The sequence below is a fragment of the Neomonachus schauinslandi genome, chromosome 2 (assembly GCF_002201575.2).
Source record: "Neomonachus schauinslandi chromosome 2, ASM220157v2, whole genome shotgun sequence".
NCBI classification, from domain to species: Eukaryota; Metazoa; Chordata; class Mammalia; order Carnivora; family Phocidae; genus Neomonachus; species Neomonachus schauinslandi.
In genome coordinates, this window is record NC_058404.1 from 26,442,173 (window position 1) to 26,469,310 (window position 27,138).

The 27,138-nt window shown below is 37.6% G+C and overlaps 1 protein-coding gene across 1 annotated transcript; it reads left to right on the top strand.

Annotated features, from left to right (window-relative positions):
* The first annotated feature begins 849 nt into the window (after positions 1-849).
* On the top strand, positions 850-25,667 carry ERI1 (exoribonuclease 1). The gene is made up of 7 exons (XM_021694246.1): positions 850-1,082; positions 3,967-4,145; positions 8,040-8,250; positions 12,346-12,429; positions 13,752-13,861; positions 15,839-15,953; positions 24,894-25,667. The coding sequence occupies exons 1-7, from the start codon at positions 975-977 to the stop codon at positions 25,134-25,136; spliced, it is 1,050 nt and encodes a 349-aa protein (XP_021549921.1). The 5' UTR covers positions 850-974; the 3' UTR covers positions 25,137-25,667.
* The last annotated feature ends 1,471 nt before the right edge of the window (positions 25,668-27,138 follow it).

The following is a 27,138-nucleotide window of genomic DNA, read 5'->3' on the forward strand; positions in this document are numbered from 1 at the left end:
GGAACTCAAACGAGTCATAGTCCTGTGTGAGCTTTGAGAATTGCTTGGCTCACTGCTCCTCATAATTGCTCCTTCTGGGCCTTGTGGAATTTCACATGACCTATCCACGGATTTTTATTCAGCTAAAGATTCAAGGGTATTCCTACGTAGATCCGGAAGCTCTTTCTCCATGAACTCCAACTCAAATTCCGACCAGCTTGGCCTCCCCAAATTCCCTAAACTCCAAGCCATGTCTTTTCAACTCAATAAGACCTCTGTCTTCCTAGTGAAACTCTAGGTCTCTTTTGGAGTTCCCCTTCCCTGCACCTCAAACTGGAAAGTGACTTTGGGCAGAAAGCCATATAAGGCTCATCTTGTTTGCTTGTTCTCTTTCAGGCCCAACAGTCCAGAATTGCCTGTAGCCCAATGCCTGAAAACAGCTGTCTTCATGTATTTTGCTTAGTTTTTAGTAAGTCCAGTCCCATTTTCTTTCCTCCAGAAGCAGACGTTAAACTCCTCACGGAAAATGTAAACTGTTTTACAGATGTTATTCGTCACGGTTGAAGTTCACCTCTCTCCACGGTACGCCTCGTTTTTCTACTTAGAAAATATGGTGATGAGATCGTGTGCTCTGGTGGTATCTTCCAGTGACGAGGCTAGACTCTTGCGTAATGGCAACAGGACGCTCGCGCGCTCACCGCGCGGAGACGCCAACACCCATATTCTCCCGCGCGCGCCTTCCTCACCTCCTTCCTCCCTCCCGGGTCGCCAGATGCGATAGCGTTCCGCCCGCGCCCGCTCACTGCGCCTGCGCGGCGTGTGGACGCCACACGCTCCCGGAAGTGGGAGGTGTCCGCTCGAGTTTGTGTGGCCGCCGCCGCGGGAACGCGAGCCCGGTAATTTTTCAACGGAGAAAGGCGAGGCTTTCGGTCTTGGCCGAGTGAGAGTGAGCGAGGGTCGGGCTCCAGCAACTGTCTTTTTACGTGACAGCCGGCATGGAGCATGAGCGGAGCAAACAGCCTGGCAGCGAGGCCGTGGATGCCGCGCGGCTGGAGTCTCCCAGGTCGGAGTGTGGGGAGGAGCCGCAGCATCCGAATCCCGAGGTGAGTCCGCCCGCGCCCGGCCGTCGGTGCCCAGCCCTTCCAGACCGGTCTCTTAGGGTGTTCCGCACAAACCTCAGCCTGCGTGCCCTTCGACCCCAGCCCCGGCCGCTTCCCCTGTCCCCAGCTCCGGTGCCTTGGTTGTCACGCAGCCCCCTCTCGCCCTAATTACCCTCTGGATGTGAGGAAAATAGTCAAGAAGAGAAGTGTGTGAACTGTGGTTTTACAAGTTCTGGTGGGAATTCTGCTCTAAATATTCTGTGCACACTGTTGCTGTAGTCATTCTGTCTAGCCCTTATAGGTGATTGGTAGGTTATGTTTTAAAAAGCGCACCATTATGCTCTAGGTATGTCATTTCTTAAGACCCGAAGCCCGTTACCTCCCAGCCTTAACAGAAGGTGGTTGTGCCTATTAGTTGGAGCTTTTTGCCCATTTGCTACTATTTCATACAGACCTATCGTATGACTTATTTTCCGTAATGATTTTGACACCTATTGGTAGATCCGAGTTACAGAGCAAAATTGTGAAGACGGTCTTAAAACTTATTTATTCATTTTATTTGACAGATATAAATTATTGTTGCCTAGCGCTGCAGATTGTAAATAATACTAAAATTGATCATTTCATTTCAGTAACGTATTCTGAGCACTTCATAGAATGGGTACCTTGCTCTTGTTCTTGCATCTACAGTTAGGGCTCCACATAGCAGCTAGAATAATCTTAATAACATAAATCTGACTGGGTTTCTCCCCTTCCTAGTCTTCAGTTTGCCATCCTGCAGGACCTGGCTCCTGCCTCCATTGCTGAATTCACCTTACACTGTTCTTCCCTTTTGCTCTCAGAGCCCCTGGCTTCATTATTTTTTATGGTGGATGGTTTTTCTTTTTAAGGCATTATAAATTTAAAGTATTATTGAAAGCTAGTTATTTCCTTAGCTTTAGTCAAAGATCAGCGTAATAAACTTTTTAAAACATTTGTCAACAAGGAGCTTTAATACAGTTACTCTTCAGTTTATGGACAGTTCACACATTGGGATTGCTGATCTCTTCCTCTGAGGAGATAGGAGTAATTCTTGAGTACTCTAGCACAATACCTAGCATTGCATTTCTAGTAAATGTGTGTTGTATTAAATTGAGCTTTGAATGAGAAACAGTTCCTGAACCATTAGGATTAGTGTAAAGTCAGGGTCTTTGGCCTGTCCATGGTTATTCCTTCTTAATCTGTCATTAAAGTTCACATGGGGACAGTGTGGTAAATTATGACTTAAGTTAACAAATTTTAATGTGGATTGATGGTAAGTTCCAAAGTCTTTTTGAAAATTCTGGAATGGGGCGCCTGGGTGGCTCAGTCGTTAAGCGTCTGCACTTCGGCTCAGGTCATGATTGCAGGGTCCTGGGATTGGGCCCTGCATTAGGCTCCCTGCTCGGCGGGAAACCTGCTTCTCCCTCTCCCACTCCCCATGCTTGTGTTCCCTCTCTCGCTGTCTCTCTCTCTCTGTCAAATAAATAAATAAATAAATCTTAAAAAGAAAAGAAAATTCTGGAACATACCTAATGTTTGTGACATTGCATTTGGAAAATAATTAACTTATAAATGGAACTCTGATATTTAGCATATTAATAATTTTGGACTACCTGTGGACTGATTACAGTTGAGTCATGTTTTTTCTCAACATAGATTTTAAGGAAAGAATAAAGATTTATAATACAGTAACTGTAGTTCTTCTGAATAATTGTTACAAATGTGAGTTTTAGAAATTGTGTGTTTTAAAACTGAATACATTTCTTCCTTTGCTTTGGGTTCTAGGAAGTTTTGAACTAGATTTCTATCTAGTCCATTTTGTTTTTATATTGGGCAATTTCTGTTAACTTACTGAAATGAAGTCAGGTTAAAAAAATTCTCAGGGGACACCTATGTGGCTCAGTCGGTCAAGTGTCCGACTCTTGATTTTGGCTCAGGTCGTGATCTCATGGTCATGGGATCAAGCCCCAAGTCAGGCTCTGTGCTCTGCGGGGACTTTGCCTGAGATTCTCTCTCTTTCTACCCCTACCCTTCTCACACATGCTTGTGATTTCTCTCTCTCTCTCAAATAAATAAAATCTTTAAAAAAAAAATTCTCAGGAAGTCACTGACTTTTACATGCATAATGTTGTAAAAGTTCATTTAAAAATGAGTTTGTAAATTTTAGAATGTCATTTGTGAAAAGGTCGGTTCTATAGTCTATGATGGTAATAAAGATCCCATTAATTGCCACAGTGTAGGTATGGTGTTGGGAGCTGATACACATAATCTCATTTAATCCTTAAAATAACCTGTTTATTTTAAAAAACTTTTTTTAAGATTTTATTTATTATAGAGAAAGAGAGGTTGAGTGGGCAGGGGTGGGGCAGAGTGAGAGGGACAAGCAGACTCCCCACTGAGCAGGGAGCAGGACACAGGGCTGCATCCCAGGACACTGAGATCATGACCTGAGCTGAAGCCAGATGCTTAGCCAACTGAGCCACGCAGGCACCCCTATAATAACCTTGTTTAAATACTATTTACCATTACCAAATACTAAATGCCACTTGGAACAGTTATTATTCTTTATTTTATAGATAAGGAAACTGAAGATCAGAGGCATTAATAAGTAACTATCCAAAGTCATGCTGCTAGTAAATGGTCAGCAGGGGCTCTGTTTTGAAGTGCTCCCAACACCAGTACAATTTTTACTTAGCTTCATTTCCTTTAAGAAATTTCATGACTCAAACAGCAGGGTAAATTATATTGGAAACACGTCTTTCTTCTCTCTATGTACTTTTCACTGAACATGTAGCATGAGTAGGCCTCAGGAGTTTGAATCTTTAAGATGTTTGTATTAATTATAAGCTATATCTTTTTTTGGTAGAAAAAGCAACGATGTAGATTCGATGGCCAAGAAACAAAAGGATCTAAGTTCATTACCTCCAGTGCAAGTGATTTCAGTGACCCAGTTTATAAAGAGATTGCTATTACAAACGGATGCATTAATAGAATGAGTAAGGAAGAACTCAGAGCTAAACTTTCAGAATTCAAGCTTGAAACCAGGTAAATAAAAATAACTTTTTAAAAATTTAAAAGTAGTACACGTTCATCCCAGAAAGTCTTGAAAACACTGAAAAATTAACAGTCGTCTGTAATCCTACCATATACTCAGATAAAAGCTATAATTTACATTCTTAAAGTGAATATGTGCAACTCTGATTATTTCTGAGAGTCTCTTAGATGATAGACTAAGATTGCTGAGTTGAAGTCTGAATATTTTGACAATCTACCAACAATGTATAGGAGCAGCTATCTTATACTAAATATGTTTTAAATTTTTTTAGTTGATCATTTAGTTGATGCTTAATTATATCTTATTAATGAGATTGGAGATATAGATATATATTATTCTGTCTGTGTTATTTTTATAAAGAGGGTTTCTTTGAAACCAGGTAATTTAAAAAAATCACCTACCAGGAAATATTTTTTTCTGTTTTAGTTTCTAAAGGTATGCAGAATGATAGTATGTGTTATGTTTAACTGTATATTGAATGAGAAAACAATGCAGCTTAGGCAACTGTGTGTGTGTGTGTGTCTGTCTTCAATGAGATGTATACATACTCAGTTTTTAGTAATTTTTTGCAAAACAAATCACTTTATTTCGACTTGGGGCATGGAGTAAGAATGACCTTTGGAATCCAGAAAAGCATGCATATTTTTTTTTTTTCAAAGATTTTATTTATTTATTTGAGAGAGAGAATGAGAGAGGGAGAGAGAGAGAGCATGAGAAGGGGGAGGGTCAGAGGGAGAAGCAGAACCCCCGCTGAGCAGGGAGCCCGATGCGGGACTCGATCCCAGGACTCCAGGATCATGAGCTGAGCCGAAGGCAGTGGCTTAACCAACTGAGCCACCCAGGTGCCCCAAGCATGCATATTTTTGATAGACAGTTCAATTGCCAGGCATTAAGAAAAAAATTGACTGCATGCAATAGATGAAAACTGTTATTGTTTCTGGGTCCCCCTGTATCCTTTTTCTCTTTAGGCAAAATTCCTCCTCTTTGCTTTAAAATAGAGTTTCACTGCTTTCAAAAGAGCACACATGTACTTTTTTCCCTTTTAGATTGTCTGCATGATAACTTGTGACAAAAAGTTTTACCTCATTTCCTCCTGACTCTATTTTTTTTTTTTTTTAAAGATTTTATTTATTTTTTTGACAGAGAGACACAGTGAGAGAGGGAACACAAGCAGGGGGAGTGGGAGAGAGAGAAGCAGGCTTCCCGCTGAGCAGGGAGCCCAATGTGGGACTTGATCCCAGGACCCTGGGATCATGACCTGAGCCCAAGGCAGACGCTTAACCGACTGAGCCACTCAGGTGCCCCCTCCTGACTCTATTATGAAGATACAACCTGTGAAGATTTTCTTTTCTTTTCTTTTTTTTTTTTTTTAAGATTTTATTTATTTATTTCACAGAGAGAGATAGCAAGAGCAGTAACACAAGCAGGGGGAGTGGGAGAGGGAGAAGCAGGCTTACCGCTGAGCAGGGAGCCCAATGCAGGGCTCGATCCCAGGACCCTGGGATCATGTCCTAAGCTGAAGGCAGACGCTTAATGACTGAGCCACCCAGGCGCCCCCTGTGAAGATTTTCTGAGCAAAATTTTTGTCCTTCCCAGGAGTGAAGATCAGTTGCTTACTTGTGACTTGCATGGCAGTTAGAGATCTAATTATATGTTTGCACATTTATTCAGTAAGCACTTACTGATTTCTAAGCACTACACTGGGCATTAAAGTTATAAAAGTAAGATAGACATGTATATTCCCCACTTTGGAAAGCAGACAGTCTTTTGGGAATATATACGGACAATCACAATACAGTGTGACCAGTGCTGTGTTGGAGGTCTGGCCAAGCACAGCATGCAAATAAAGAAGAGGGTCTCGCTTAGGAGTTCAGGAGTGATGATTGAATGGACAAGCCAAAGAGAAAAGGGACGGAGAGTAATTGAGACAGAAAGAACTCAAAACTAATTTCTGTAGGTATGTTTTCTCTTAAATAATCTTGCTTTCTCATTAGCTGTTGTACAACCAAAGTTACAAAACAAGAAAGCGTATCACATATTAGGCAGTGGCTCATATAGTGTTTTCCCTGCAGTGTTCGATGTACCATGGGGAGTGGGAGCATCTGAAGATGATACTGAAATGATAGGTCGTAGCCAAGTTGTGAAGGAACTGTATGCTGAAGTCTGTTTAACGTATAAGCATAAGGGAGTCACTGCAGGTATTTTAGCAGGAAGTTGGCATTGGTGGGTAGTTCTCAAGTGGGGTAAAGGATGAAAAGGAGGGTTGTGGCATTAGAGGCATTTGCGAGAGTCCAAGGAGCTCATGGGAGCCATACCAGAGACAGTTCAGGAGAACCAGATTCTGAGTCTGTTTCTGAGTTAGAATTGGCAAATGTGGTGGTTATTTGGATGTGGATGGCAAAGAAGACGTTAAAGATGACAGGTCTCTCTCTGGAGCACCTGGTTATTGTTCCTGTTGCCACTAGGTTTGCAGGCACCCCTTTAAGTAAGCGTGGATTCTCCAAGAAAGAAAGAGAAATTAAGACAAAGGAATCAGAGCTGTCCCATGACACAGAGGTCACTCACAGTACCTTAATATGAAGGGGGATAAGGGATTTCCTTCCTAGATTTTGGTAACTTAGAAAATCTCAAGCAAATAAACATATTAAAACATTTTGTCTTAAAACCACTCGTTTTAATATTCTCATGAATAGGATTTCTTTTCATTGGTAGTTTAGAAAGGAAAATAAAAGGTTAAAAAATTTTTTTTAATAGTCACTGACCAAAATACCTGAGTTGTTACTACACACTAATTACAATCTAGATCTTCTTATTTTTACTGCCATTTTGTATTTATAACTGTTAATAGGACTCATACAAGTAACCTGAAGGAAGTCAGCACTGGTCATGACTTTTAAAAAATTTTTAGAAGTATTTACAGTTTGAAGAATGTGACCACCATTACCAACCATTGTTATCTATTTTATTTTATTATTTTTTTTAAAGATTTTTATTTATTTATTTGACAGAGAGACACAGTGAGAGAGGGAACACAAGAAGGGGGAGTGGGAGAGAGAGAAGAAGGCTCCCCGCGGAGCAGGGAGCCCGATGCGGGGCTCAATCCCAGGACCCTGGGATCATGACCTGAGCCGAAGGCAGGCGCTTAACGACTGAGCCACCCAGGCACCCCCATTGTTGTCTATTTTAGAACAACCCTTTCTCCACCCACCATTTGTGGAACGTATATTTTGAAAATACCTATAATCTCCTTAATTAGATTCTACCCATGGTAAATGAAGAAACCTACTTCCAGTTAAGAACCTACTGAGTATGACAGTGTTCTTCTGGACATGGTTTACACTAGGATATCTTCTAAATGAGTTTTCCTAGTTAAGTAGCTAATAGACATTCAACTTTACATGCTAGGCTCATAGCACTTTCGTACTCATATGGATATTGTAGTTGTTTAACCTATAAAAACCAAAAGAAAGGAAAGAGACAGCATAAATGTGCCATTTATCTAAATTTTCATACTCTGAAATTTGTGTTTGGCCTGTAGAAGAGTTCAACATTAATTTCAGTTTTTGTAATACATAATATCACCTTGGTATATAAGGCAGTATGGCTTTGTAGGTGGTACATGCTAACAAGGCTTATGGTTTGAAATACTAGTATAGGAGAAATGCCCTTATGTGCTTGGGAAGGAAAATATTGATGCTGTGTTACATTTGATTTTAATTCTTTGCTAACTTAGCTTTAAGTCTTGTTTTCTTTACATTTATTTTAGCTAATATTTGCTAAATTATACTGCGACTGCCAGTGTTCAACCCAGTGCCAGCAGGTAAGGCTTCAGATTCTTGATTGTAGAATTCACCTCAGAGTTCATTTTCTTCTTCTTTCCTTAGAGGAGTAAAGGATGTGCTAAAGAAAAGGCTGAAAAACTATTACAAGAAGCAGAAGCTCATGTTGAAAGAGGGCAGTTGTGCTGACAGTTACTACGACTACATTTGTGTCATTGATTTCGAAGCCACTTGTGAAGAGGGTAACCCACCTGAATTTATACATGAGATAATTGAATTTCCTGTGGTTTTACTGAATACCCATACCTTAGAAATAGTAAGTGAATTGTTGTATTTCAATTTTATTTTTAGCAGCAACTATTCTGGTGTTCTCAGTAGACCAGGGATCTCATTTGCTGTTTTAAAGCTAGAATGAGAACTCTAAAGTGGGCTGTTTTCTCTTGTGTACTTTGTATCAGCTTGATTAATAGAAAAGCTGTAATGAAATAATTTCAGAGGCTACTTCTCTCCTTTTCCAATAGCTAAAATTAGAGGGTTTTGTTTTTTGGTTTTTTGTTTTTTTTTCTGTTTGCTTGGAACACATATCTGGCTGGACATCAGAATCTCCTAGGGAGGGTGGAAAAATGCCTGGCCCACATCCCAGAGATTCTGATTTAGTTGTTCTGTGGTGGAGCCCCTGACATCAGCATGTTTTTAAGGCTTTTCAGTTGACATGCAGTTGGGGGTTGAGAACCACTGCTGTAGACTACTATATGTTGTGATCTCTAAAAATGGCAAATTACAGAAATCGCCTTTCAGCTTAGAACTGGCCATCTTTCTGGTGAAAAGTTTAGTGCGGAAATGACACTCCTAACCTTGGCTTCGAGACCTATAATGTATATGCTTTAGATACTTGCTGTCACTGCATCATTAGTTCAGGAACTCAGCAGGAATTCTCCAAATAGTACTGTTTGCCTTGTAAAATCTGAGCAAGGGTATATCAGCATCTCATCTATCCAGAAGTTACTTCTGTGCTATCCTCAGTTGCTGCCAACACATTGGGAGCAAGTATAAAAAGCCTTGTGTATTAAAATGCATAGATTTTTTTCTTAGTGTTGTTCAGAGCCTCTTAGTTATAATCACACTATTTATATAATTTCTTTGTCCAAAGAAGATTATAGTCAGTAAATTAAAAGGAAAAATGACAGCTATGAAGGTAATAATCTTGCATAACTCACTAGATTCTACTTTCTCTTTCTTACTCAAGGACATTGCTCTAGCAATTCTTTTCCCTCGTTGAGACAGTAATGATTTACTGCTTTCACTGTGTTGTTCCCATCACATACAGACATGTTACTTTTCATACATAAAAAGCTTTCACTCTGTCCCACTTCCCCGCCAACTACCCTATTTGTTTGTTCTTTGAAAAAGGTACATACTGCTGTTTCCTCGAATTCTCTCTTAAATTCACACTGTCTGCAATCCCGTCACTCCACTAAAATCACTCATTAGTGTCATCTTGGACCTTTCCCTAAATCCTGGTATAAAAGACCACTCTCTCCTTGAAACATTTTTTGCAAGTGACTATCAGCACACCTCATTCTCTCGATTTGTCTCCATCGTCATTGGGTTCCCCTTTATAATTTCCTTTGCTGGTTCCTTTTCTTCACAACTCTTAATACTGGATGCCCCAGGATTCAGTCCTAGGTCCTCTTCTCTATATAGATCTCTTAATCTCATCTACTTCCAAGCTTTTAGAAACTGTATGCTAATGACTTCCAAATCTATATTTCCAACCTGGACCTCTATACCAAATCCAGTCTGCTTATTTAACGTCTCTACTTGGATATTTAAACAGACCTCTTAACATGTCCCAAACTGAATTTATCCTCAACCCATTGTATGTTCAGTCTTCCCTAGCTTGAGTGATGGCAACTCTGTCTTTCTAATTACTCAGTTCAAAACCTTGGAGTCATCCTTGACTCCTGTTTCTCTCCTATCATATATCCAGACCAACAGCAACTCCTGTTTGCTCTGCCTTCAGAATACATCCAGAACCCAGCCCCTTACTTGCAGTGCTACGACTCTAGTCTGAGCCCCCATAATTTCTTGTCTGGATTTACTGCATTCACCATTAACCGGTCTCTGTTTCCTTCCTTGTCTCCTACAGCCAATTCTCAACATAGTGGTCAGAGTGAGCCTTATAAAATATAAGTCAAATCATTTTCCTTCTCTGCTTAAAACCCTTTAGTGGTTCCCCATTTAACTCAGTAAAATTCCTTAACATGAGCTAGCCTCTTTTTACCTCTGATTATGCCCTATTGACCTGCTTGCTGTTTCTTAGAAATGCCAGGCATGTTCTACCCCCTCACCTTCCAGGGCTTTAGTTCTAATTCCTTTCCTCCAGAGGTCTTGCTGCTAATTCCTCCCTCCCTCTCTTCCTTCCAGGCCTTCTTAGTTCCCATCTTCTGCATAAAGGTGATGACCTATTTACTATGGTAGCTGAGCCCCCCCCCCCCCATTTTTCTGATCCCACTTACCTGGTCTACTTAAATGTTTACTAACCCTTATCACCTGTTAGCTTACTATGTAATTTACTTAAGTGATTACTAAATATTTGGTCAACAAGTGCATAGTTCTCTATAGCATCATTCTGATAAACGTGTTGAATAGTGAATAAAGTTTTATTAATAGTATGTTTGATACTACCTGCCTGTATTGGTAAGGGAAGTTGCAGCTTATTTTTGAAAGATTTTCGGGGTGCCTGGGTGCCTCAGTCGTTAAGCATCTGCCTTCGGCTCAGGTCATGATCTCAGGGTCCTGGGGTCGAGCCCTGCATCGGGCTCCCTTCTCGCCGGGAAACCTGCTTCTCCCTCTCCCACTCACCCTGCTTCTGTTCCTGCTCTCGCTGTCTCTCTCTCTCTGTCAAATAAATAAAATCTTAAAAAAAAAGAGAAAGATTTTCATTGAAAATTATAAAAATATTGATACTTAAAAAGATAAAGCCTTCATTTATCTGTGAAATTCAATTTAGTGGAATTTTTCCTTCTTCAGTGTGTCTGGTAAGTAAAGAGCATCTAACTTTTGAAGTTCAAACATTCTTTGCTGTTCTTTTAATTTTGCTCTTTTATAATAGTAACCTTTATAACTCATTGGCTTCATACACTAGTGTGAAGAAAGAATTTATTCTTAGGAAATGAAACATTTACCTTTCTTAATTTTTGAATCTTCTGTCACAAAAAATATTCTTTGTCTTTTTCTCTGTATCTACCTGGTATTAATGATTGCTGACTTTAGGCTTTGAAATTGTCCTTAAGTTTTAACAAGTGACTTAGCATGTTCTAGTTTAGGGAGGCATTATTAGGATAGAGGAAAAAGCACTTTGAGATCTGAGGTTTGATGATAACAGTTGTCATGATTATGAGAAGGCAAGTGTGAAAGCTTCTTGAAGAGGTTAAAATTGCTACCAAAATATAGTATTATCACCCTTTAAACTACTGCATGTAGTTCATGTAGTTCAGCTTTGACTGTTCAGAATTCAGTTTACTGGAATCAGTATAAAAATAAGGACTAGTCAAGAGTAAATGAGAGAGTAGTAATCTAGAGCTAGTTTATTATAACCAAAGATTGGCATTTCTTCAAAGAATTTATTATTATTTAAAAAGCTGTTAGTAACTTGAAGTTGAGGTTGCATTATTAAGCTTTACGGTTTCAAATATTACAAACAAAATTATCAGCATTTTGCTCCTCAGGAAAATAACCTTTGGTTTGAAGGCTTGCTTTCAGATACTTGCTTTATCTTAAAAAAATTTTTTTTGAGATTTATTTACTTATTTTAGAGAGAGTGCACGCCTGTGTGCACACGCAAGTGGTGGGGGGGGGTGGGGCAAAGGGAGAGAATCTCCAACAGGCTCCATGTTCAATGCGGAGCCCAACGGGGGCTCAGTCCCATGACCCATGAAATCATGACCTGAGTCAAAATCACGAGTCAGTTGCTTAACAACTGAGCCACCCAGGCACCCCATCTTAAAATTTTTTTTTTTGAAGGTATATTTATTTATTAGAGAGCATGAGTCAGGGGAAGGACAGAGGTAGAGAATCTCAAGCCAGCTCCCCACTGAGTGGGGAGCCCACTTGGGGCTGGATCTCATGACCCATGAGATCACAACCTGAGCTGAAACCAAGAGTTGGACGCTTGACTGACTGAGCCAGCCAGGTGCCACTCTTTAAAATTTTTTAAACTATGAAACATAATTAAAATTAGAGTGCTTTGGGAGTGGAGAATTATCTTTAAATTGTTAAAATTCTAGAAAGGGCTATACCATGAGCACCTATAAAATTAAAGTCTCCTGTGGCTTAATGTTTTATGTATTTTGTGTCCTAATATCTGAAGTTATAGAAAATACTTTAACTTGCTCTCTTTCACTTGTAGGAAGATACGTTCCAGCAGTATGTGAGACCAGAGATTAACACACAACTTTCTGATTTCTGCATCAACCTAACTGGAATTACTCAGGTTCTAAATCTATATTCCTTTTTCTGGAGTTTGAAAGAGGTTCTGAAATTAGGTTTTATTTCATAGTTTAAAAAATTATTATTGTAAACAAGTTAATGTACTTTACTTGGTAAAGATTTTTCATATTATAATATTAAAAAAGTAGAAAAGCAAATTTTATACCTGGTAAAATCTTTCTCAGCCTTTCCTCTTAAGGACTTGTAATGATGAAATCAAAGGTTTAATTTGTTTAGATCCTTAGTAAAGTAAGTGTTACCATGGTGGACTTAGAGGAAGATTGAAATGTATCTGTTTATAACCTGACTTGAACATAGCTTAATGTTTTTTTAGGTCTCTGATTTTTTATTGTATTCTAATTGCTCTTTGTTCATTAATTTGGTTCCTTTATTCATTTACTCATTCACTCAACGAGTATTTGAGTGCCTACTACAGTATTTGCCAGGGTACTGGGGATACAGAGATGGTCAAGTCAATCTTCTCAGCTCACTCAACAACTTATAATCAGGAGGACAGACAGACGAAACCGGTAGTGACAGTATGGTTAGGAAGACTGACAAGTCAGTGTTTTATCTGGGTATTATGGGCATCTTACTACGAGAGAATGGAGAGCTGGCCAGTGTCAGACTTCTTCAAGTTAGTGAACTTGGGCTGAATCGTGATAGGTCAATAGGAAGGAAAGAATGGGCATTTCAGGTGTGCACAGCAGAACTGTAAGTAGTTTGGGACAGTTCAAGTGTGTATGGGCTGGTAAGAAAGTGGTTGAAAATAAAGCTAAAGTGGTAGGCAGAGGGAGGCCACATCATGAAGAGCCTGTGTGTCTTATCCTGAAAGCCTTGGGGAATGTTTGGAGGATTTTAAGTGTGGAAGTGATGTGATGGATCAGTTTAGGAAGATCAGTCTGGCAGTGGTGTGTTGTCTGTTGTGGAAAGATCTGAGCTTTGAGATAGGGAGACCACGTTAGAGGGCCATGGCTTTCAGCTGGGAGGAGAGTTCCCTCTTCTCCACTCTGGATAAATAGTAAGCCACTGGGTTGAGGTCTTAAAAAAAAAAACAAAAACACTGGGGATGATCATAAAGCTTAATTTTGAGAGGACTATATACTTCAGTTGAAAGCGTCCGTAATGCCTGGTTATGAACAATTTTTAATTATCTTAAAAATGAAATGTTAGGTGGATCTCAGCTAAGGAAATCATGTAGAGTTTAAAATATCATAGATGAGACTTTCTCTTACTGTTTGTTTCCTTTTGACTTTTGTGTCTGGGTATTTGCAGGACTACATGTAGCTACTCTTATTTTTATAAATTTTACTTTTATATCCTCAGGATCAGGTAGACAGAGCTGATACCTTCCCTCAGGTACTAAAAAAAGTAATTGACTGGATGAAATTGAAGGAATTAGGAACAAAGTATAAATATTGCATATTGACAGATGGGTGAGTATTTAGGAAAATTATCTTTTTTATCTACTTTTTAAAGATGAAAGATATTCATATCCATTTAACTTTTAGAATAACCCCAAAAAAGTATTTTCTGATAGTTCTGGGGTCTCCTATAAGAGACCATATTTTTCCTTTCACATTCTTATTTCTACTTAAACGTGTTTTGTTTTGTTCTACTTAAGCTTTGCATCTTAAGGATCAAAACATAAGGAGGGAAAGAATGATAATACTTTAATCCAGAATTAGAGAACTAGGGAAAGATAAATATTAATATGTAAAACTAAAATGACTTTACTAAAGTCAGTTTTTATCGTGATACTTCCTTGCTCAAAGAAATCCAAACTCTTCAGTCTGGCTTTCAAGGTTCTCTTATCTAACCCATCCCACCTGTGTAGCCTGATCCACCTGCCATTCTTGTCCACTCTGTGCATGTTGGCCATGAATCACATGGTGTGTTCTTTCTCTGTGCACATAGTCATGCTCTCCTCTCTACTGGAAGGCTCTCTTCCTTTACTGCTTCATTGTTATTATTCAAAGCTTTCTTTTGTTTTACTCCACATACCTCAACTCACACTGATCTTTTTTTTTTTTTTTGACGTCTCATAGTCTTCATATATGTACCATTTGTGCTGCCATCTGACTATTCTGATATCTAAACTTTATTTATGTAAGATTTGTTTGCAGGGAGATTAAAAATCCTTTCAAAGTAAGGACTTCTGCTACTTGATCATTTTCCCTAATGCTTCCTGTAGTCTGAACTCGGAATGTGTGCTCAAAAGCATTCGTTAGATGGAAAGCTTAGAGGGAAGATCAGAAGGATTGAAACAAGGATTATAGGCCTTGTGCCAAGGCAGCTCCTATACCCTAATGCTATTAAGATTGAAGAAGGAAGTCTCCTAATCAGCTTCTCTTTCAAACTATGAACAGATTGTACACTAAAACTGAGATGTCACTTACATAAAGGGTTTAGTGACCCTTACATAGGAAAAAAGCATTGAGTGTAGTCACGTTATAATTTAAAAATAGAAATTTGGGAAAATGTTGGTGGACCTCTTTAGAAATCTGTTGATTTTAAACATGACTGAGCAATGTTCTTGCTCAAGTATATAGGTGTTTCTGTCCTAACACAGTATGTGGGATTCTGTAAAAACCTCACGTTCTGGGACATAGCTCATACCTCCAGAAAGTGTGGACAGCTCAGGCAGGCAGCTCAGAGTTAGTGGAAGTTGGATCAGAGGCAGTAGGAGGCAGTAGGATCCTGGGGACAGGCACTCGTTTTTAATTTTGTTTAAAAATACACCTGAAAGTACTCCTACTGGCACTACAGCTGAATTGAGAGCTTTTTTCCTTTCCTGCTGAAGGTTATAATTTGTGTGGCTGCTGTATCACTCCCTTCCCTGGGGAAAACCGTGTATGAACCAACATGATTTCCATACTGTACAGTCAGTATTTTCCTACCTAACTACATGAGTTGATCAGTGTTGTAGAAACATATGCTGTAACGGAACAAATTGTATTCAAATTCACCACCTACTACCAACTACTTTCATCTTTCAAATATTTTGTTCATTTGTTTTTTATTTTGTTTCTAAGCATACCCTCAAAGAACTTCCTAATAAAATAAACCTGGCATTAAAAGTAAGCTTAGCAGAGTTATTTTAGGATTAAGAAAAAATAATTAACAAGATAGAGGTCTGCCCCAAGTAATCAGAAGCATGAAAGTGATCATGATTAGCCTAGTAAGATTTGTTTATGAAAAAAATTTGATATACCCGACTTCTCCTTTTCTTTGTTGTTTATTTTTGGATTAGTATTTTGGATGTAGGTTAATTTTCTAACCTTGATGATATGTGTGAATATCAGAAAGAAAGGTGACATGTAAATACACAAATTAGAATGACTTAAAATACTAGTAAGAACAGTAGAGCATTTATTTTATCATTTTTCTACCCCTGTTTTTGATTTTACAAGTTCGTGGGATATGAGTAAGTTCCTGAACATTCAATGCCGGCTGAGCAGGCTCAAATATCCTCCTTTTGCTAAAAAGTGGATCAATATTCGAAAGTCATATGGAAACTTTTACAAGGTAAAATTTCTCCATTTTATTGATTATACTGCTCTTAATGATAAATTTATTACACTTTGCATGTATGTTGTGATTTACTAGGTGCTTTTCACAGGAAAAGGCCATATACTTTAGTTGTAAGTTTTTATAATCCAAACATGAGGATGATCATATGAGTTTAGGAAGTTGAGCTATTTTTCTTTCAATCTGTTACCATTATTTGAATAGGTTAACTGTAAATACATGATCTTCAGGAGGGGTTTGAAACTGGGGGAGGTATTCAGTATGTGAATTGTTTGTGGAACAAATGTTCCCCGCTGAATTTTAATTTTATCAAAGTTAATACATACGTGTAGTGTAAATTTTTGAGTAGTACTACAAGGCTTATGAAAAATGGCATTCATCCACGGTGGCCCTCACCAGCACTGGTTCTTACTCTCCTTACTCTCCTGAGGCAAACACTTTCAACTTTTTGTAGCTATTTCTTCCAGTATTTACCATTTTACTTCTAAATGATATGTTTATCCTGTTTCTTAAATTTTCAGTATGAGATATGTATGGAGTTCCTGCAGTGGAAGATGAAGATTTAGCTCTATGAGAAAGCCCCCATACCTGCATGTCCTTCCCCTCTGCATGTCTTCTTTTTTTTTTTAAAGATTTTATTTATTTATTTGACAGAGAGAGAGCACAAGTAGGCAGAGCGGCAGGCAGAGGGAGAGGGAGAAGCAGGCTTCCCGCTAAGCAGGGAGCCCGATGAGGGGCTCGATCCCAGGACCCTGGGATCATGACCTGAGCTGAAGGCAGACGCTTAACGACTGAGCCACCCAGGCGCCCCTGCATGTCTTCTTAATTAGTTACATTATCTTTATAATCAAATCATTATTCAGTGCTTCCGTTCTTGTAGCAGTGGAGAGTGTTCACAACTTCTCCCCAGATTTTTACAAGTGCCTTCAGTTGTTTTCTTATCCTGTCACTTTCCGTTCAAACTGTAAATCATTCTCTGTATTCAAAACACTTAGTGGTCCGTTTTCTTTCTTTCTTTCCGTTTCTTTTCTTTCTTTTCCTTTTTCCTTTGAGACTACCTTCCTATAGCCTTTAATCCTGTTCTAATCTGAACTATTTGTTCATCAAGCTTCTTCTAAAATCATCCCAGGAGATTCTTTTTTTTTTTTAAGATTTTATTTATTTGCGAGAGAGAGAATGAGAGACAGAGAGCATGAGAGGGAGGAGGGTCAGAGGGAGAAGCAGACTCCGTGCCGAGCAGGGAGCCCGATGTGGGACTCGATCCCGTGACTCCAGGATCACGACCTGAGCCGAAGGCAGTCGCTCAACCAACTGAGCCACCCAGGCGCCCCCATGCCAGGAGATTCTTACCTTGCTTCTCTATCATGTGTTAGACTTTGTATCATCTTCTTTCCTTTACAACCTCATTTTGGTGAAGCAAATCCTAAAGTAGTTTTGTGAGAAAAGGTGCTTTCCTTTAAAAACATTTTTTGTAGTTTTAACATTTTTTAAAGCTGAGAAATGTACATACAGAAAAGTGGAGTTTGATTGTTTTAAGGTGAAATCCCTTGTAACTTCCACTCACTTAGCTCCTTTCCTTTCTCCCAGAGGGGGCCCCCCCCCCATAGTTCATACTTTCATGGAAATCATTTTCTTGTTTTTCCTTATAGTTTTAATATTTGTGTGTGTATCCTTATACCATATAGTTTACTTTTGCCTCTTTTTGAACATGGTATAATTAGCATCGTACTGGCTGTATTGTTCATTTTGCTTTTTTCCTCAAGATTGTGTTTGAGATTTATTGAGGTTGTGTATATAGCTGTAGTTAGTTTATTTTATTGCTGTGGAGAATTTCATTGTGTGAATATATAAGAGTGTATCTGTCCTGGCCATTTTGGGAGCTTTTAGGAGCAGTGGTGCTATAAACATTCTTGCACATGTCTTCTGGTGCCTTTGTGCATGCATTGCTCCAGGGTATAAACCTACGAGTAGAATTGCTGGTTCATAGGATACGTGCATCATTGACGTTAGGTAATGCAAAAGTAGTTTTCTGAGGGGGGTATACCAATTTGCACTCTCCCCAGAAGAGTGGGTGAATTTATAATTGCTCCACGTCTTTGCCAGCATCAGGTATTACCAGACATTTTAAATGTTTATAAATCTGGTGGATGTGGGATGCCTTCCCATTAAGGTTCTAATTTGCATTTGCCTAATTACTCATGAGGTGGAGTTTGAGCTTGTTTTCCATTCGAATTTATTTTGTGAAGTCCCTGTTTAAATCTTCCCATTTGTAAAAATTGGGTGGTCTGTCCTTTTGTAATTGTAGATTATAATTTGTGATTGTTTATAGATATTTATCTTGGATACTAGTCCTTTGATTATATTTAGTAAATTTTTTTTCCTTTTTTGTGAATTTATCTTTTCACTCATTTTGTGAGTTTTCAAAACAATTTCTATTACGGAAAATTACATATACAAAAGTTGACAGGTATAATGAACCTTCATGACCCAGTTTTAATAGGTATAAGCTCATGGCCAACCTTGTTTCATCTGTATCTCTACCCACTTTCCCCTTTCCTTACTCTTTTGAAGCAGATCTCAAATGTTATTTCATTTGATTCAAAAATAAGGAACTGTTTTAAAAAACATAACTATCATACCATCATCACACTTAGAAAAAAATCAACAGTAATCCCTTAATATTATCAAATGGTCGTAGTTTTCTTTTTAAATTTAATTTAATTAGTTAATTTTTAAAATTGAAGTGTAGTTGACATTTACTAGTTTCAGGCGTACAACATAGTGATTGGACAGTTCTGTACATTATGCCATGCTCACCACGATATGTGTTACCATCTGCTAGCATACAGCATTATTACAGTATTATTGACTGTATCCCTGTGCTGTACTTTTCATCCCTGTGACTTTTTTTTATCACTGGGAGTTTATACCTCTTAATCCCCTTCACCTCTTTTTTTCCCTTTTCCCTTTTGTGATTTGAATCAGGATCAGAATAAGGTCCATACATTTAAAGTTGGTTGACATGTCTCTTTTAAGTTTTTTAATCTCTAAATTCCTTTTCCACCTCCTTTTTTTTTCTCTAGTGATTTATTGTTATTATTTTAAGAAATGGAACCATTTTGGGATGCCTGGGTAGCTCAGTCGGTTAGGCGTCTGCCTTCAGCTTGGGTCATGATCCCAAGGTCCTGGGATCGAGTCCCGCAAAGGGGTCCTTGCTCAGGGGGCGCCTGCTTCTCCCTCTGCCTGCCACACCCCCTGCTTGTGCTCTTTCTCTCTGACAAATAAATAAAATCTTTAAAAAAAAAAAAAGGAAAGAAAGAAATGGAGCCATTTTTCCATTTTCCCACTGTCTGGCTTTTGCTAATTGTGTCCTGTGATATTAATTCAAATGTGCCTCTATCCTCTGTGTTTCATGTAAATTTGTAGGGGCTCAGTCATCTTTAGGTTTGCGTTTTTTTTTTGCTATACCTCCCAGGTGACAATGCATTCTTACATTAGGGTGTCTTTCTCAAACCTTTAACTCTATTTATTTGAAGGATAATTATTAATAATTAATAAAGCCATAAAATAATTTTCAAGTCTGCATAAAAACATGCACAGCTCACAATACATTAGAGTGTTCAGAAAGTTGTAGGTAGAGTAAGGCAATAACATTGCCAGTGGTCTTTTAAGTAGAGAGTAGTATTTTTTATTTTATTTTGAGAATAGTATTTTTTTGGTGGATCTGTTTATGTTGACCAATTTGTTAGGCTGCTCTTTCCTTTTTTCTTTTTTAGAGATTATATTTATTTATTCGCCAGAGAGAGAGCGCGTGCCCAAGCATGGGAGCGGCAGGCAGAGGGAGAAGCAGATTCCCTGTTCAGAAAGGATAGGCTGCTCTTTTCTATGTGGTTTTCCCCTGCTCCTAATAGTTAATCAACTCTAATGCCAATTAGTGGAAGTTGAGTAAATGTAACATTTTTTCTTTTTAAAATGTTTTCTTCTTTTGTTTTGTTTTGTTTTCCTTACTCAAGTAGGCCTAAAAGTCTTGACACATTTTTACTATATAGGATGCTAACAATGTATAGTCTTTGGCATGTACAAAGTATTCTTTTCTCCTTTCTAAAACTAAAAATGACTTTTTACCCAACCTTTCTTGGGAGTGGAGATCATTAAATTTGAAATTACCTCTTTCCTTTTCATACGTTTAAGAAACTTATAGGGCAAGCATAATACTTTTCTGTTTAATAGCTGGCTTAAACTTAAAGTGGGTTTGATTTTTCTGTAAGTAGGCTGAAACAATATGAATAAAAATACAGGCTATAGACGCAATTTTATACTAGATTTTAGAAAATAAACTTATGTATGGTATACTCCAGTGTAGGTTCAGCATTTATAAAATTATACAAACATGTTTATTTCTTTAGTAGTTCTGTATATGCATTAAAATGTCATTTTTGAAGTAAAAGTGAAGAATGAAATATACTTTGGGAAGGCAAAAGCTATGTTTGTTTTTGTCTTTTTTGTCTTTTTTTTTTCCTGTACAAATACTCAGTTCTGGATTGGATTTGAGATAAGTTCTCATGGATTTCGTTTTCCACTGAAAATAGACACCTTCTACCCTTGCTCTTCATCTTGTTAAATAAGAAGAGGCTTACTTACGCATATAAAAGGTCGAAATCCGTGGCAAAATGTCATTGCTTTTCTATGAATGACTGGACCGTCTTCTTTTGCAGAAATCTGCAGCTATTCTAAAGGCAGATCAGTAAATCTCATCCCTAGAGTATGATCGGACTGTACATTACAAAGCTCTTTTCAGAGTCAGGTTCTGTGGCTGAGCAGAAGATTCTGAGAAACAGGGTTTTTGGTTTTTTTTGTTTTTTTTAACCTGGTCATACTCTGTGTTCAAAGGGAAGAAAACTACTGTCTAATTTTCTACATTTTTTTCCAGATGGCTTTCAGTAGGTCTTGAGACTTGCAAATAACTTCTCACTGTCAAGCCCAAGCAAAAGTGTGAACATTTAAGATTTTTTTTGCAATATGATTTTTCCGAAGACTCAATTTTCTTCAAAATCCAAGAATCTTGTCACTGGAAATTAAATGTTTTTTACAGGTCTTACAGAGATTTCTTCAATCGGTTTATGTAATGAAATGTCTAGGCTAGTTTTTGTAGCTTTTCTTCAAACCACTCAGCAAATTTTGGCCTACTGTTTTCCTACCATTCACTTTTCAAGTCAGTCATCTTGCTGAGAACTTTTCCTCGCCAGGCCAGAGGAAGTGTGAGGTTTATGTGTTCTTTATCCAGGTTTTCACACAGCTATTAAGTTTTAGACATGATTGAGTGAATTGGCCTTTGTTTAACAGAGTTAATCATTTTTCTGGCACTATCCAGGACTTTTCATGTTATCTCTGATTCATTTGCAAAATATGCATAACAAATTTTACCATTTTAACCATTAAGTACACAGTTTAGTGTCAATAAGAACATTCATACTGTCGTGGAACCATCACCACCATTCATTTCCAGAGCTTTTTCATCTTCCAAAACTGAAAATATACCTTTTAAAGAGTGACTCTATTCCCCCTTCCTTTGGCCCCTGGTAACCACCATTCTGCTTTCTGTCTGTGAATTGTACCACTCTAGGTATTTCATATAACTGGAATTATACAGTATTTGTCCTTTTGTTACTGGCATATTTCACTTAGCATAATGTCTTCAAGATTCATACGTGTGGTAGCATGTGTCAGAATTTCCTTCCTTTGTAAAGCTAAATAATAATTCCATTGCTTGAGAAGTTCCTTCCTTTTGAAGGTGGAATAATATTTCATTATATTTATATCACATTTTGTTTATCCATTCATCTGTTGGTAGATACTTGGGTTCTTCCACCTTTTGGCTGTTGTAAATACTGCTCCAGTGAATGTGGATGTGCAAATAACTGAGTCCCTGCTTTCAGTTCTGTGGGTATATACCCAGAAGTGGAATTGGATCATACGGTAATTCTGTGTTTCATTTTTTGAGAAACTTCCATGTCACAGCAGCGGCACCATTTTACATTCTCACCAGCAATGCACAAGGGTTCCAGTTTCTCTGCATCCTTGCCAACACTTATTTTCCATTTTCTTGCCCTTTTTAAAAAAAATAATGGCCATCTAATGGGTATGGAGTGGTATCTCATTGTGTTACTGATTTGTACTTCCAGAATGATTAGTAATGTTGAGCAGCTTTTTGTGTACAGCTTATTGGCCAGTTGTATGTGTTTGGAGATATGTCTGTTCAAGTCCTTTGACCATTTTGAAATCAAGTCTGTTTTTTTTTTTTTTTTTAATTACTGTTGAGTTTTAGGAATTCTTTTTTTTTTTTTTTAAGATTTTATTTATTTATTTGAGAGAGAGAGAGCAAGAGCAGGAGGGAGGTGTAGAGGGAGAGGGAGAAGCAGACTCCCCGCTGAGCAGGGGATCATGACCTGAGCTGAAGACAGACGCCTAAGCTTAACCGACTGAGCTATTCAGGTGCCCAGGAGTTCTCTATATATTCTGGATGTTAATCCTTTTTCAGATCTATGATTTCCAAATATTTTCTTTCATTCTTTGGGCTGCTTTTCTCTGTTGATAGTGTGCCCTTTGATATACAAAAGTTTTAAATTTTTAGGAAGTCCAGTTTATCTAGTTTTTCTTTTGTTGTCTCTTTTGGTGTTGTATCCAAGAAACCGTTGCCAAATCCAGTGTCATGAAACTTCTCCCTTAGGTTTTCTTCTAAGAATTTTATAGTTTTGACTGTTAGGTTTAGGTCTTTGATCCATTTTGAGCTAATGTTTTATTAGTGATTGCTTTGAATTTATAGATCATGTTGGATAATTATTGATAGCTGAACAATATTAAAGCTTTCAATTTATGAACACAGATATCTTCCCATTTATGTTGTCTTTAATTTCTTTCAGCAACATTTTGTAGTTTTTGATGTACAAGTCTTTCACCTCTTTGGTTAAATTTTTTTTTTTTTTGCTACTGAAAAGGAATTGTTTTCTTAATTTCCTTTTTGGATTCTTCATTGTTAGTGTATAGAAATGCACCTGATTTTTGTGTGTTGATTTTGTATCCTGTGATTTTGCTATCTTTGCGTGTTAGTTCTGGCAGTTTTTTGGTGGAATCTTCAGGACTTTCTGCATATAAGATCATGACACCTGCAAACAAAGATCACTTTACTTCTTCCTTTCCAATTCAGATCCCTTTTATTTCTTTTTCATGCCTACTTGTTCTGCTTAGAATTTCTGATACTATTTTGAATGGAAGTGGTGAAAGTGAGCATCCCTATCTTGTTCCTGATCTTAGAGGAAAAGCTTTCAGCCTTCTCACCATTGAATATGATGTTCACTCTAAATTTTTTTGTATAGACTTTATTATTTTGAGGTAGTTTTCTTCTGTTCCTGATTTGTTGAGTATTTTTATCATGAAAGGGTGTTTATTGTCAGATGACTTTTTTGCATCAATTGAGGTGATCATGTGTTTTTTCCCTTCATTCTGTTAATGTGGTTTGTTATATTATTTTTTGTATGTTGAACCATCCTTGCTTTCCAAGAATAAAGTTCACTTGGTTGTGGCATATAATACATTTAGTATGCCACTGAATTTGGTTTGCTAGTATTGTTGAGGATTTTTGCATCAGTATTTATAAGGGATAATGGTCTCTAGTTTTCTTGTAGTGTCTTTGACCTTGGTATCAGGATAATGCTAAGCTCATCAAATGATTTAGGAAGTGTTCCTTCCTCTTCAGTTTTTTGCAAGAGTTTGAGAAGGGTTGGTGTTAAGACTTATTTAAATGTTTTGTAGAATTCACCGTTGAAGCCATCCTGTCCTGGGCTTCTCTTTGTTGGGAGGTTTTTGATTACCAGTTCAGTCCTCCTTACTTATTGTAGGTCTGTTCATATTTTCTGTTTTCTTCATGATTCAGTCTTGGTAGGTTGTGTGGGTCTAGGAATAGTCCATTTCACCTAAGTTGTTCAGTGTGTTGGAAAAGTTATTTTTGCAAGCACATTTTTCTAGGTGATACTTAGCAAAAGGACCAGAATGCATTGCGGTATTACAATAGGATAATTATTGATGTTTATCATGGTGCTTTTATATCATTTGCTTTGTGATTCTCTCGATAACGCAGTGAGTAAGGAGTGTAACTATTAGTCTTATTTTACAGATGAAGTACTTGAGGCCCCAAGATGTATATAGGTGACATAGCTATACAAACTACAGAATATAAAACTTAACATATACAGAAGATAGAATAGTGGTTCTCAAAAGTGGAGGGGCATATTGGAATCTGGGGAGTGAGATTTTTACATTTATTAAATTGGAGCAGGTATTTAAATAGGTTGAAAAATACCACATGATAATTTCTTTCATGCTGGATCTTAATTATCTTTAGTCATAGAAAGGCTAGATTTTTTTTTTTTTTTTTTGGTGTATCTGTCTAAGGAGTCTGTCAAATAAAATAATACATCATAGTAAAATACCATGGAAAAGAATGTTCGGGTTAAAATGGTAGAGCTTTGGGGTGCCTGGGTGGCTCAATTGGCTAAGTGTCCGACTCTTGATCTTGGCTCAGGTCTTGATCTCAGGGTTGTGAGTTCAAGTCCTGTGTTAGGTTCCATGCTGGGCAGGAAGCCTACTTTAAAAAAAAAAATAGTAGAGCTTCAACTTAGATGTCCAGAGCAATACATTTCCCTTCATAAATGATTTGTCAAATTACAAAACTGCAGACTCTTTAGATGTCTTGAGGATTCTACCTATTTGTATGTATTTTCATCTCTAACTTAAGATAATTTTTTTAAAGCTCTGAAGGTTTGAGTTATAAGAGTATTTGTCTTTTGCCTAACTTTAGCTACTACTGTTAATTTTCATTTTATTTTTCATAGTGACTTATAGAATACTAAAGAATTATTTACTAAGCTGTTTATTTTCCAGGTTCCTAGAAGCCAAACCAAATTGACAATAATGCTTGAAAAGCTAGGAATGGATTATGATGGGCGGCCTCACAGCGGTCTTGACGACTCTAAGAACATTGCCCGAATAGCAGTTCGAATGCTTCAAGATGGATGTGAACTCCGAATTAATGAGAAAATGCATGCAGGACAGCTGATGAGTGTGTCTTCTTCGTTACCAATAGAGGGCACTCCAGCTCCACAAATGCCACATTCTAGAAAATAACAGCATTTTTGCCCTTTGCCCATGGATCATTCACTCTAACTGGAGTTGCTACAAAGAGGTAGCAGATGAATACTTATTGAATTAGTCCTGCGGTGCAAAATTTAAGCACCTTAAACATTTACAGTCTTACTACAGTTACAGTTACATATAAATGTGTGTGAACAGATTCTGTGGGGAGGGCATACTGAATTTTTTGTCACCAGCACTTTTGATATGAGCAGTATTTGTTACACAGTAACAGTTCCTGCTTAGAATTGACTTTTATAATTTAAGGTGTCCAAGATATGTCCCTTTTGGTTTTAAAATGCAAAGCCTTATTGGCACTCCCCTTGAATGTCATATCTTATTGATACTAAAATACATAATGTATTTCTACATTAACATCATTAGATCGAGTCATTTCTTACAGTGCAGGAAAGATTGGAAGGCCTTGTCTAGCCTTTGGGTTTTAAGAATATCACAGTCCTTTTGGTTTTTGAATTCTGTATGTGAAGTTCAGCTGTGCATGGTGAATTTCATAAAGTACTTGGTACACATATCTGCCTACATTTCTTTTCAATTTGTGGTTGGAAGACTTGTGGTGGATTATAGGGTCTTGTTAAGAATTCAGTTACTGGTGAGGTTAATAGAAAGTCAGAAGAAAATTCCATTTGAAGGAATATAAGGGCTGTAGCTCAAACTTTATAACACATAAACATATCCGTGGGGTTTTTTTGGACTTCATTTTTTTGGTTCCCTTCCCTCTTGTGACACAAATCTGCCCTAATTCTTAAATCTAAGAAACCATGCTTTGAAATAGACTAAAAATAAGGGTCACAACTTAATTTTGCATTTGTATTCAACATTATGAGTAGGTAATAAAGTCAAGTAATGCTTTTTAACATATCTTACGTTTTTATTACAAGTTGATTTTACATAGTGACCACTAAATGTTGAATAGTTAATTCTTAACTAATTCTAAAAACATAAGTGAGTTTATGGAGTTGAAAAAGCAAAACTGTTATCTAGAAGGTAAAAATACTGAATTTCTCCCTATAGCTTTCATGAACAATTTGCTTCTTTTCTTTTTCCTTTCTATTAGTAGTTGTGCTGCTACTTTTTTTTAATGATTTATATATTAACTAAATGAATTTTATAGAAGCTTCCAGCCCTGGTGCATAGGAAAAAAGGAGGCATTTTTCTTGGTCTGAGAATTCTTCCCACAATGCTGTAGAAAGAATGAATTTTGCCTTTGAGCGGTAGTTGTAGAATAAGAATAAAGACTAACAAGTAGATAACAGAAGGCACAAGGGAATGTGATGCCCTTAGACAAACCGATATGGATTATAGTAAAACAAGGAAATCTAGGTGTTTTACATTTATGTAGTAAACTTTGGGGGTGAAATGGATATATGCTGAAATTTTTGTGAATCCTAAATAGCACCATATAATATACCATAAAGTATTGCTGAAAATTTCAGAGAATTTCCTTCAAATCCTTACTGAGTTGGGCCAGGGCAGAGTAGTAGAGAACAGCACATCACTGTTGAGATGTGGATGCCAGGAGGTCCACTGGCACACTTTTTAGGTGATTTTTTTCCACGTAGCCACCTTAACCTTAGAAATCAAATTCATGCCACAGCAAAACCGTAATTATCTGTTGCCAGCTTCTGTAGTTGCTCGTCAGTAGCTGAAATTGCAGTGAGGAAATCTGATTTGGGCAAGGAAATATTCCCTCTTGTTTGTTTTTAAGTCAGACTTCTAATTTCTGGGCCGATTTTTCCTTTTTGCAAAATAGCCCAAGTACTGACAAACTCCTCTTGTATTTCTTTTTAAGGCTTTCAGCATTACAAGTTGTCAGTATCCTTTTGGCTCAGTCAGATATTTTATTTGGTGATATTTTACTGTTCTCATTTTTTAAAAAACTGTTGAGGAATAATTGACAAATGATGGTGTATATATTTAAAGTGTAAATGTGATGATTTGGTGTATGTTGTGGAATGATTACCAAGATCACATCACT

Bases quoted from the DNA above. Each gene is read 5' to 3' on its own strand.
- ERI1 (XM_021694246.1), top strand. From the start codon at position 975: ATGGAGCATGAGCGGAGCAAACAGCCTGGCAGCGAGGCCGTGGATGCC. The intron at 13,862-15,838 runs GTGAGTATTTAG...TGATTTTACAAG, and splicing joins TATTGCATATTGACAGATGG to TTCGTGGGATATGAGTAAGT. The intron at 15,954-24,893 runs GTAAAATTTCTC...TTTATTTTCCAG, and splicing joins CATATGGAAACTTTTACAAG to GTTCCTAGAAGCCAAACCAA.